At 41.0% G+C, this 13005-nt stretch overlaps 1 protein-coding gene across 5 annotated transcripts in view; it reads right to left on the bottom strand.

The window, feature by feature from the left end:
• Nucleotides 1–13005, bottom strand: part of AFF1 (ALF transcription elongation factor 1) — a 201145-nt gene that overhangs the window by 33034 nt on the left and 155106 nt on the right. For all 5 annotated transcript variants that reach the window (XM_035709568.2, XM_049104811.1, XM_049104810.1 and 2 more), the window contains 3 exons: nucleotides 10212–10263; nucleotides 1600–1654; nucleotides 1441–1478 (listed from right to left, as the gene is read on the bottom strand). In XM_035709568.2, the coding sequence (XP_035565461.2) occupies nucleotides 1441–1478; nucleotides 1600–1654; nucleotides 10212–10263 (145 nt within the window). The remainder of the gene's footprint in view (nucleotides 1–1440; nucleotides 1479–1599; nucleotides 1655–10211; nucleotides 10264–13005) is intronic.

The raw sequence follows: 13005 nt of genomic DNA, 5'->3' as shown, positions 1-13005 counted from the left end.
AGAACGGATGACCCCATCTCAAGAAGTACAACAGCGATAGCATAGTTTAACTCTGTCTATGGAAGACAGGTACTGGTATATTCATTAATGTACCAGTATATACGGGGAATCCCTGGGTGGCTCAGCGGTTTGGCAACTGCCTTTGGCCCAGGGCATGATCTTGGGGTCCTGGGATTGAGTCCCACATCGGGCTTCCTCCATGGAGCCTGCTTCTCCCTCTATGTCTCTGCCTCTCTCTCTCTCTGTGTCTCTCATGAATAAATTAAAAAAAAAAAATATATATATATACACACACCAGTATATACTGGCATATACTGGTAAATTCAGTACCAGAGGAAAATATTATAAAGGCAGTTCCAGTAACTCCCATTTCCAAAACTTAAAGCATCGTATTTTCTGAAATATGGCTACTGTTTACAAAGTAAAAATACTGCCATTTTCCATCACACTAAAATGTATTTTAGGTCATTTTTAAAAGCAGCTGAGGGGCGCCTGACTGGGCTCAGTTGGGAGAGTACGCAACTCCTGTTCTTAGGGTTGTGGATTCAAGCCCCATGCTGGGAATAGAGATTACTTAAAAATCTATTTATTGGGGATCCCTGGGTGGTTCAGCAGTTTAGCGCCTGCCTTCGGCCCATGGCACGATCCTGGAGTTCCGGGATCGAGGCCCACGTCAGGCTGCCTGCATGGAGCCTGCTTCTCCCTCTGCCTGTGTCTCTGCCTCTCTCTCTCTCTCATGAATAAATAAAAATCTTTTTAAAAAAATCTATTTGTGAAATCAAATTGAATAAAATGAAATGAAAGCAACTGAAACAATTAGAAATTCATGACTGGGAAAACAGGTACTATGGAAAACAATTTCTAGAAAGGATTCAGTTTTACAACTTCTGAAAAGCGCAAATAAATCTCCATAAAAATTTTCATACAAACATTGGGCTCTTCAGCATAACTTTGAAAATACTGGTTATATAATACTGAAAAAAGTGATTTGAGCTTATTTTTAAACTCTCAAAAATTTTATATATTTTTAAAGATTTTATTCATTTATCTGAGAGAGTGAGAAAGAGAGGAAAGCAAGGAGCGAGGGGGAGGGACAGAGGGAGAGAAGAAGCAGTCTCCCGGCTCCATCCCAAGGCCCTGAGATCACAACCTGGACCCCAAGATATAGCCTGTGCCAAAGGCAGATACTCAACTGACTGAGCCACCCATAAAGTCTCAAAAATTTTAAACTGATGATTTAGGTGGGTACAGGGACTTTCTCTTTTATAGAGTTAACAACCTCTCTAGGCTTATTTAAGCTTCCAAAAAATTAAACAGGTACTTTCTTCTGTGATCCTTCATGTCTTTCCCTAGGAAACAGCTATGAAAGCACTAAATAAAGCTGTATTTTCCCCATTTGGTAGAAAAATGCAAAAATTTGCTCACACATGCACACAATACCTGGGAGGTGCAGACGCAGGAGGAGGCTTCTCTGGGCTCTAGGGATTCACAATAAGGGGAAGAAGGACCAGGAAAAGAACAAAAAACAGATTAGGATAAGCAGCTCAGAAATACTAGATTTAAAAGGATCCCTGGTATTATGGGGTGTACAAAACTTACTTGTTCGTTGTCACTGTCCTCACTGTCACTGAGCTGAAGGTCATCTTCAAGCATGCTGAAATGGGCAGGGACAAAGACATTGGAGGATTTAAAATAATTTCTAATAATTTCTTTTAGCATATAAATAGAAAATATGCTTAATAACTAAAAAAAGAGAGATGGGATACGGTCTAATTTTTATTTATTCATCAAATGTCTCATTTTCCTGGAAGTTTAAGTTTTACCTTTATAACACAGTCCAGGCTCCTTACCATCTCAAGACTCACTCTTTCACACGTTCTGAGCATTAAAAAGCAGAAATACCATGAGACAGGGCCTTGTGGCCAGCCTCGGGACTCCTGTACCCAGGCCCACACAAACAAGACAAACAGTGACAACCACAAAGAGAAAAAATACACCAAATACACTCTATTTTATTCTATACTCTATAGAATAAATGATTAATCATTAGCTAACCCTGGAGAAGTGAATATCTGTCAAGTGCTGAAAACGGTGCCAAGGGACTCAAGAAAAAAGTGCTCTATGTCAGCTCAGTACCTAGTAAGGCAGATGAAGCTACAGAGGCCACTGTCACCAAACAGTGCAGGCTTCTTAAATAGCTTCGTCCAAAGGACATTATTAATACCGAACTTTATTTTTCACTGCCCCCCCCATACAAATTCTCAAACACAGTCTGCTTAAACATTAACGAGCTGAAAGCTGAAAGAATATACAAATATTATTATTGTCTGGAAAATATGCTTAACTTTACAGGTGTCATTCTAGTGAAAATATAAAAGCTCAGTTCGCTTCCTCAAAGTTATTGTAATACTTCTCTAGGCATTCTGGTTAATGATCAACCTGAATATTAAAAGCAAACATTATATTTTGATTTTTTAAAAAGCCATTTTCAATCTGCATGTGTTTCCTGAAATCTTAGCCCTTCCCTATCTCCTCCCTCTTTTACCATCTTCCATGGGGGATGCCTAAATATCAAAAGAATCAATCCTTCATTAAACTGCTTGCTCCCGTTTCCCCCAAAATTTATGAGCATGACTACTGGAGGAAATGTGCAAATGAAAAACAAAACAAAACAAAACAAAAAAACAACCAATCTCCTTAAGTATCATTAATGCTCCAAAAGGCAAAATTGTATTAGAAGTTATAATCCTTTAGTATTTCTAAAAATACTTCTTCAAATAAATAAATTAATTAAAATAAAATACTTCTTCAATAATCTGATTTTTACTGCAAACCCACTAATCTGCCACTGAAGTAAGTAAGCATGATTATTTTGGGAATCCTTGGTAAAATCATTATATTTTCTAATGAAAATAAATGATAAAACTTGGCTCTTTCATAATGACCACCTACATGCAATGTTATAATTCTGCCAAGGAAATATTTTCACCAACAAATGTACTAAAACTATCCTGCAATAAGTTTCTAAAAAATATGAAAACTGTTAGCTACTTGTAAATGTAGATGCTGCTCAATATTTATCTAATGAGAGCTAACTTCTTATTTTAGCAAGGCTAGAAAACGCAGCCTTCAGATGCAGGATTTGGTAGTAGATATCATAATAGTATATAAGAAAAAGTCACTCAATGGTGTTACTGCCAAGTCCTGGTTTGGCTGGGGCATACCCAAGCAAAAGATAAAAAGATGTACCTTTGAATAAATGTAGGGTACAACACAACCATGGAAAAACAAAAACTAAACCTGACAGTGTACCCAATATTGACCACTACCAACAAAACCACAATAAGTGGAGCTCTTTGTTTCTTACTCATTGGGTTTTATACTAAACTAGCGTGCTTTAATTTCCTGAAACATCAATAATCAGGTAACCAATCACACTTCTTCTTGTAAGCAGAAGGCTAAATATGCTGTAAGCTGTCTGCCTGGCTTCCACAAATATGTTCTCCTAAAATCAGAAAGTATATGTTCTGACTTTTAGCTCTACTTGCTCTTAGGGAATAAAAGGGAATGTAAAAATGCTGTCCCAGATTCTGAGAATTTCCCCTTCAGAGCCTTACGTAGACAATGACAAAATAACCCTGCAGGTATGACACCTAAAGAGATGAGGGACAGTGACCTCTGAAGGAAGAATGCTCCAGATTATCTCCAAAGAAACATTCACTCAAAAAGCAATAATAACCCCACAGGGTCAAACAAATCTACCCCTTATGTGGGATATACTGGTTATTTACACATGGTATTTCATCTCATCAAAATTCACGGTACAATTTATTTGATGCAAAAAATCAGTTTTTTTTTTTTTTTAAGAGTAAGCTCTAATAGGCCCAATGTGGGGCTTGAACTCATGACCCCAAGATCAAGAGTCACATGCTCTAACAACTGAGCCAGCCAGGCACCCCAGTGCAAAAATTGACGAAGTGTATTATCAGTGTCTACCAACCCTGCCAAGAGAAACCACAGCTTCTTCCAGAAACCACAGTTTATTATATCACCAGATGGGCAGCTTAACATAAACCAGCAAGATTAACTTCTAAAGTATTTTATAACAAACATGTACTGAATCTGTAATAAAAAGTAAGTACAAAGAAAAGTTACTTAAAAACCATATCTAAGTTTTACTAATACAGAAAATTAATCATGAATGCTATTGTGATTTAATTAAAAGAATCTATGTAGTTGGGGGAAATCTAACCTAGTAACAGGTAATGGTTTTATTTTTAGAGATAAGGAAAAAAATGTAAAGGAAGCAGCTGCTAAAATCCCCTACTTGTCTCACAAACAGGCCTGAGGCCAAGCACAATACTCTACCACACTTCACATAGTCTATGTAGGAGAACTGGTCCTTCATGTGAAAAACAGCAAAACTAATCACAGCACATCTGGGTGACCACCTCTGCACCCACCAGAAGGGAATCAAATTTCTCAGACCTCACTCATACCAGTAAGATCTAGGTCAAGAGAGCATAAGGCCCAAAAGACATACTCAACTGCTCAATTGTAAACTTTTCTGAGGCAGGACCAAGTCATTTTCACCTTCATATCATCTATATGCAGAACTTGGCAGGTACCCTACAAGGCCAGTTGAATGAACAGCAACCCTTTTGCTGAATAACAGTAACACATAGCTGTGCCCACTGAGTGATCAGAACTCTACCGACACTGCCTTTACGCACAACCCTGAAGGCTGCCTCTCCTCTGATCATCCCCTCGCAGTCTGAGGGAGAGGAAACGGGCTCAGAACAGCCACTGAGCCTGCCTAGATCATGAAGCTGGTACATGCTGGATCTGGAATCCAACAGCCATTCCACCTTCTACGATCGCCTTGCTCCAGCCAATAGAGGGCACAATGGCTAGAGAAAACCTGATAGGGAGGAGTATCTAAGCTCCAGGATCCCTGAAAGACTTTGATTTAAAAGAAAACAATAATTATCCTGTTGGAATAAAATGAATACACTATTTTTCTCTTATGAAAATAAATGAACTATAAGCCTTACATACTTTAAAAGTTGGTTAAATGACTAATTTCACTTCCAAACACCAAGACAAAGCAGTTATTTCAAAGCATATGTCACCATACAGCCTACCTTGGCACTGTTCAAAAGAAGCCAAATACTCAGGTACGGCAACTCTTTGAACTAACACGTAGGTGTGACCACATTTTACATTACTGGTGAGGTAGAGTTTTTACTTAAAGGTTAGAAACAATCCTCAAACCCCTTTGTACAAATGCATTCTTCAGGCAGCTGCTCTGCAAAGCTTAAAGAGCCACGTACAGGTTCCGGCACAGAGGCTTCAGTGAGTCAGAGCCCAAATGTTACTGTGTGAAGACACACAAGACAAGCCTTTATTCCTTTCCCATTCCCCAGTCCTGGGCTTGCCAAAGACTTCACTGCCAATATTCTGTAACATCTCAATTCAAACCCAAAAACTACTTAAATACGTTAATTTTTTTGGCTCAATGTTTCCTAAGATCAGGCCATACATTTTATTTGGGAAAGAGCAAGTGAAGGCAAGCTCGCAGTAATTAATAAGTCACAACCCTGGTATTAGGTGTGGTTAAGATGGCAAGTAATACTTTTCAGAAACCGCTAATGAACACGTGAGAGTGTGTGAACTTCAACAATCTCACAAACTTCAAACTGACATGGGGAATAGAATAGGCGACAGAGTGGGGAGAAAAAGGTTCAGCTCCAGAGCAGATATACCTAATTCCCCAAATCTAAAATTCAATCAGGCTGTGATTCCCTTTTTTGATCAAGGGCGGAAATAAGGACTACAAATGCTTTGCAGGAGATGACAGAAGGCTACAAAGTATGAAGAAGTCTCCACATATAATAAATGAAAAGCTGAAAAGGCAAATCTCCAGCGGCTGTGACACTATATCCAAGGGGAACTCTCTCCAAATGGTGGCAGTGGTTGGCATTATTCAAATTTATGGAGACACTGTCTATGGGAGGTTATGGGTACACAAGACAGAGAGGAAAGTGACAGGAGATCTAGTATTCAAGATTATGGTTGACAAAGTAAAACTTGTCATTAGTGTAAAGGACTATTTAAAATCCATGGATGAAGTGAAGATTATCCGAGGTCACCTGAGGACATGAGAAAAATTATAAGAGTATATAAATGAGGAGAAATTTGAAGTGAGTAAGATTAAATCCGTAAGTATGACAGGAGTGTGTGGCTGGCTCAGTGGGTAGAGCGTGGGACTCTTGATCTTGGGAGTCACTCTTGATTGTGAGTCTGAGCCCCATGGTAGGTGGAAAGATTACTTAAAAAAACAAGTATGACAAATAAGATGCTAATGCAAGAATGACATACTGGACAAACAGGAAAAACCTAGAAAAATCACTGCTGAAAAAAGTTTACCTTTCCAATGGGTAAAAAGCCTATGGAGGGGAATAAAAGAGTGAAGATGGGTACAGGTTGTTTTTCTACGTGGGGTAGTCAGGGAAGTTTGCACTGATAAGGGGATGGCATCCACTGCGGGAATACGGGGTAGTGATTAGGGCATAGAAAACAGCAAGGAAGGGGCGTCTGGGTGGCTCAATCGGTTAAGTTTACCTGCTTTCGGTTCAGGTCATGATCTCAGGCTTGGGGGATCAAGCCACATTAAGCTCCTTGCTCAGCAGGGAGCCTGCTTCTCCTTCTCCCTCTGCCCCTGCCCCCCTGCCCCTTCCCCTACTTGTGTTCTGTTTCTACCTCAAATAAATAAAATCTAGAAAGAAAAAGAAAGACGACAGCCAGTAAGGAGGCCAACGTGGCCACAATGGAAAGTATGCCAGAGTATGGGGAGAAAAGGACAGCAAAGGAGGTTAGACAGGTAAGTTGCTGGTGGGCTTTGGAGGCCCTTGTAGGGTGAGACAGAATACACATTCTTAGGGAAGTAGACCACATCTTGTTGATGTAATAGTCTAGCACCCTACAGTGGGCGGAATACACAAATTGCCTGGGGGCTAACAGATTCTTAGTGAATTAAAACATGTTCAATCTTTCAGTCCCTGTTTAAATTAGCCTATGGTCACTTACTGCAGGAAATTAGCAATTATGATCACCTTTTTTTTTTAAGCTTTTATTTATTTATTCGAGAGAGAGAGAGAGAGAGAGAGAGAGAGGTGCAGAGTCACAGACAGAAGGAGAACCAGGCTCCATGCAGGGAGCCCGACGTGGGACTCGATCCTGGGACCCCAGGATCACGCCCTGGGCTGAAGGTGGCGCTAAACCGCTGAGCCACCCGGGCTGCCCAGCAGTTATGATCAAATATGAGACTAAAATGGACCTCCAAGGGCTCCCCCAAAACCATGTTTTGCATACGCAAAGAACTACTTACTTCAAAGTTGTCACTCCAGTTAAGAATTACTATTCCCCCAATGTTTTCAAATGGCTTCAGGGCCTGCTGCAAAATCTATCAGGCCCCTTTAGCCTTCGCAGAAATTCTCTGCCTCCCTCTTATCATTCAGGCATCAGATCAAATGTCACCTCATCTAAGAGATCTTTCATGACCTCCCTCCCAAAATTATCACCACCACCCAAAAGAATTGCTCCTGAAGCCTGTCACCACACATCACCTAGTTTGCATGACATGTCACCAGCATTAAGTTACAAGACATAGAATGTAAGAATTTTCTTAGTGGCCACTGTTTCCAAGTACCTCAAGCAGCACCAGACACACAGCATGTTCACTAGTTATGCTCTGAATGGATGAATGGAAGCAATTTTTGGAAATCTCTCCAAGTCACCTGGAGCTCAGTCCAGAAAACAATAGATCTAAGGATTCCCAAGTACTAGCAACTGAAAGATAAAAGCATAAAGACCTAGATTGATTTTTAAAACCATAGTACACATGACCCTGAAATGAACATTTTTTTTCTCTGACATACAAAGTGCATTAGACCACCTCTCTGGCACTCTGCCTCTCAAATAGTTTAACTGAATGTCAAAGAACTTAATGTTGACTCTAGATTAAATTAACCTGTGAGCACTAACAGATGTGACATACTAAATATGATACAACGATTGCACTTTACAAATTAATTAGAACACTAAAGTGATTTCTTTTTCCCAGAGTTGCGTTTGGCACTTATCAATACCAGCAGCCCCAGCCCCGGATAAACACAACCACACCACTTTCATCATCTACTGAGCCCTGGTACTACTTTCTCTCCTCCGTCATGCTTCCCTTCCTCTTCACTTCCATGAGGCCTTGCTTTCCTCTCCTCCTTCAATCTATTAGGATCATAATAAATATTATTTTCTAGGTAACTATACTTTTATATATGGCAAATGAATAGTTTTGTACAGGAAGCACTACGTATGTCAGAAGATACAAGTATACCTGTCACACACTTTCAGGCACCTTTGATTTCTGTGGTTTAACTCAGCCGGAGAACTGCTTATCTCTCTGAGGAGCAAAACTGTCATAGAAAATAGTCTAAGTCCGTGGTACCTGGGTGGCTCAGTGGTTGCCTTTGGCTCAGATTGTGATCCCGGGATCCTGAGATTGAGTCCCACATCAGGCTCCCCGCAGGGAACCTGCTTCTCCCCTCTGCCTATGTCTCTGCCTCTGTCTCTCATGAATAAACGAATAAAATCTTTAGTAAAAAAAAGAAAATGGTCTAACTACTCGAGCCTGAAAGCTGATGAAAATGGGTGTAAGAGGGTGTAACTTTGCCCTGGCTCACATCCAGCTGCCTTTCTTCCTCTACCCACAGGCCTAAGGACACAGCGGGTTCCTTCTCTTCGTGTTGCTGCCTCCACACACTGCTCTGTGGGGACCTCCTCCCCTCTACTCTTATTACCAAGGGGGATGCAAGCTGCCCCCAAAGACACTGACAAGGACCTTTCATGGTCTAAAGGACTTTACTACAAATCATTACAAAGATCACAAGGTGTAAAGCTTTGGGGGAAGTTAGAGCCTCCACAGAATCATTAGAATTGTGGTCCCTCAAGCTACAGTTTCTATTCTCTACCAGCCATTAGTTTAACAAACCTCCTCCTTATTGACCTCCAGAATTCAGCAGCCAGTAAAATTTAAAAAGGAAGGAAGAAAAAAAAAAAGAGGGGAAAAAAGGGAAGAAAAGGCACATAGCTTTTAAAAAAAATTTTCTTTTTCTGGTAAAGGAAAATAAAAACAAGCAAAAATCTCACCATCTGCCAGTACCACAAATGAAATAATTTTTATTACATGTACAAAAAAAGTCCATCCTTCAAACTACAATAAATTACTGTTTTAAAAAATCTTGTTATATTGTTCTTTTTCTCTTATTTTGAGATGGAGAATTGAACAGGACATTGAGGGGCTGGCACTTGGCAGTGATTTAACTCAGGTCCCACACTCAGTCATGGTGAAAAGATAATATAACCTCTTTGCCTCGACTACACAGCTTTTCAAAAATATTCAACCCATAGCAATGACCCCTTACAAGATACATGGAACAAACACTGCCCAGAACCAAGCTGGAGCATACACCTGAAATCCTGGGAGGCTGGCAGCTCCCAGTGACTGGGAGTACTGGAGTATCAGTGACTTGTCACTGATTAGATACTGGAGTATCACCTTGTTCCTAAAAACCCTTTGCAGCTGTATGAAAAGAAAAGAAGTATCACTTTGATGCCATCAAGAAATGACAAATCGGGTCCAAATGCTGATTTGGACCCAAATTTTTATTATGCACTTTAAAGTGTTGCAAAACCCCTCAAATGTATCTGGACTTAACTTGCCCTTAATCAAGAACAGCTGGGCAACAGGATTTGTTTTTTATTAGTTAAAATCAGGCCAAAAAAGTGGCAAAAAAAATCATAAATTGTACACATCCTCCAAAATGTGTTTTCCAACACAAAAGCTATTTAAGACTGAAATTTACAAAGCTAAAATTTCTTTTTCCACAGTTAATATGTAAAGAATGGCTCAAATGCCTTTCTTTTGAGAAAGCCCCTTAGCAAACTCTCTTGTAGTACCTGAACCTTCAACAGAAGGCCTTAATCCAAGTATAAATGTAGGGCATTACTTCCTTTTACAATCCAGTGGTAGTTTATGCAAGTCATTACTTGAAAGCAGTAGGGAAAAAAAAAATTTAAGCAATGGATTTACATGGATGGGTAATTACAATGTTACATTATAAACTTTTAATAAACAAAAGCATTTTACTTACGATGTTCCCTGCTGAGAATTAGTGTGGGTTTTTGAAGATGTATCATATTGTTCTGTGGGGAAAGGAAAATGATCAGAGCAGCACAATGAGATATACCCATGAGTTTGCTAGTTGTAAGTGCCCCCCCTTTTTTTTGCTGTCCCCCTCACCCGTCTTCACCTAAACACTTAGTATAAACTCCGTCAACCATACTGCTTGCTATACACACTGCACTTGGTACAATCTCACCATTACATAACAACATATTACCTCTAGAAAGAGGACTTGCTCAGAATTGAAATATCCTGAACAGAGCAAAAACCACAGAAGAGCACCGCTTGCAGCATACCCCACACCACCTGGCTGATAAGTTCCCTACATGCTGGGGAACTGACTTTCCTTGACATCCAGTTGTGGTGGACTCACATGCAAGCGCAATGACAGGGCTGCTCTCACGCCTACCCGGTCTGCCCTTACCTACGAATCAGTGATTGCTAGCAGTCCCTTTATATGTTTCTGCCCTTGGTCGAGTATGCTCTTCCTCTCAACTGCCGCACCCCCCACCCCGCCCATCATTTAACACCTGTCCCCAATCATTTCTTCACACTACCGTACAGATACAAGATGTTCAAGGCACTGAACCCTACCCTCAATGAGCTTACAATTGCCTGAGGGACAGGTGACAGGCACACAGCTATCTACAACGTACACAAATCAATCAAATAAATTAACAGTCTAATCTAAAGAACAGTCTCTCTATTGGGAGTGACTAAGAGGACAAGTTAGACAAAGAGCAAAATGAATTGTGCCACAAAGGATGGATGAGATTTTGACAGAATGACTGCTGGCCCAAGGGAGGCGGGGGAGGGGGAGGTGGAAGGCAGAAGAGACAGTGTGAGCATAGGCACAGAAGAGGGAAGGATTTAAAACAGCACAGATTTGGAAAGGGGAAGGATGGGGTACAAAATGTGTGGACACCGTGGTAAGATGAGTAAAGGTCAGACTTCAAAGGGTGCTGAATGCCAGGATGCTAAGTTATAACTCTGTTAGGCAATGAGACACCACCAAAGGGGGTGTGACAGGAGATTACTCAGAAAGATTAATCTAGTGGTACCACCCGGTAGAACCTAGAAAGGAATGGGGAAATATTAAATGTGGAGGCAACAAACCATGTGGGTAGTTGCTTTAGGCATGAGATAGTAGGGACCTGAAACAGAACTTGAAATGGCATGGAAATACGGGTGCCTTTTAAGCAGCACTGAATGAGATTTCCCCAAAATGTCATGTGGAGACCTTGCAATGAATCACTTCATCCTCATGGTGGCAGCAGCTCTTATGCGATATTTGTAAATGCTTCCCTTTGGGGCTAGAAAGCTAGAGGTAGGATTACAAACTGGAGGGGCTAAAGTCACTCTTCTAAGCATTCACAGGGACTCTTCACTGTGTTTTAAGTGCCACAAAGCTCCAGTTATCTTCAGGCATACTTCATTCTCTACAGACTCCAAAGCCTTAAGATAGCTCCCTCTTCATCTGACGTAAAACTAGAACTCTCTAGCATAAAACGAGGCCCCAACTCTCACAAAAGTAAACAAGGTTCCCCGGAACACTAACAGAGTGGCAAGCAGCATGAAAATCCCTAGGGTAAGTATCTATGGAGCCAAGGCCTACTGGAGACCTGCCAGGGTCTGAAAACATCTCGTGGCAAAGAGATATCAGCCCACACTACTCCACTGGCTGAGAGTGCCATCCATCCTCAGCCAAGAAAGCGCTTACCTACTAGCTCATCTTGAACCATATTTTGCTAAAAGAGGAAATCAAACAATTTAAAGGATTAAAGGGTCTTTCTAAACCAGGAGTGAGCAATCACCAAACCTGTGAGCAACCCAGTTGAAGAGATGTGATCTGCCTGACGGGCAGCCCTACCTAGCAAATGGGGAGCAGGGAGAGCAAGAGGTAAAGGAGCATACAGCAATCCTGTCCACAGCTGAGTTGGTGATCCATCCGAGACTTGTGCCACTTCACTGCTTATCTGTCTCTGGATAGGCTGCCAAGATGTTGAGAAAAAAAAAAAAAGATTTCCCAATCTCCCTAAGAAACTATCAAAAAGATTTCCCAATCTCCCCCCAAGGAGCCATTAATTTATGTTCATTTTACCTTGCTACTTATAAAATACTGTGGCAGGATGATTGGGTTTATTTCTTTGCATTTGGGGGAAATTCAGTTGAGTTCTTTGCAAGATCTTATTCAGTATCGAGAGGAGAGGATGGCAAACTTTCTCTACAAAGGTCAGATAGTAAATATTTCAGTCTTTGCATGCTGTACCTTGTAGCATAATAATAAATGAATGGGCATGGCTGTGTCCTAATAAAACCTTTACAAAAACTAGCTGCAGGGATCCCTAGGTGGCGCAGCGGTTTAGCGCCTGCCTTTGGCCCAGGGCGCGATCCTGGAGATCCGGGATCGAATCCCACGTCAGGCTCCCGGTGCATGGAGCCTGCTTCTCCCTCTGCCTGTGTCTCTGCCTCTCTCTCTCTCACTGTGTGCCTATCATTAAAAAAAAAAAAAAAAAAAAAAAAACTAGCTGCAGAACAGATGGGACTCTCAGGCTAAAGTGGGTCCACCCCGGCTCTAAAGGAAAGTGTATCTGTTTCTTGATTTCCTCATCTTTCCTACTCTCCTCACATACTGTAATTTATTAACTGTGGAAAAATAAAGGGGAAAAAATATGAATGAGGAAAAGGAATGGGGTGGGGAGAGGTGAGGAAGAGTCACCTCCAAGGAGTATCTATGTGCAACCTTCTCCCAACATACAGAC

The sequence above is a fragment of the Canis lupus genome, chromosome 32 (assembly GCF_003254725.2).
Source record: "Canis lupus dingo isolate Sandy chromosome 32, ASM325472v2, whole genome shotgun sequence".
NCBI lineage: Eukaryota > Metazoa > Chordata > Mammalia > Carnivora > Canidae > Canis > Canis lupus.
The sequence above is the reverse complement of the archived record's forward strand: the minus strand, read 5'-3'. Positions and strand labels throughout refer to the sequence as shown.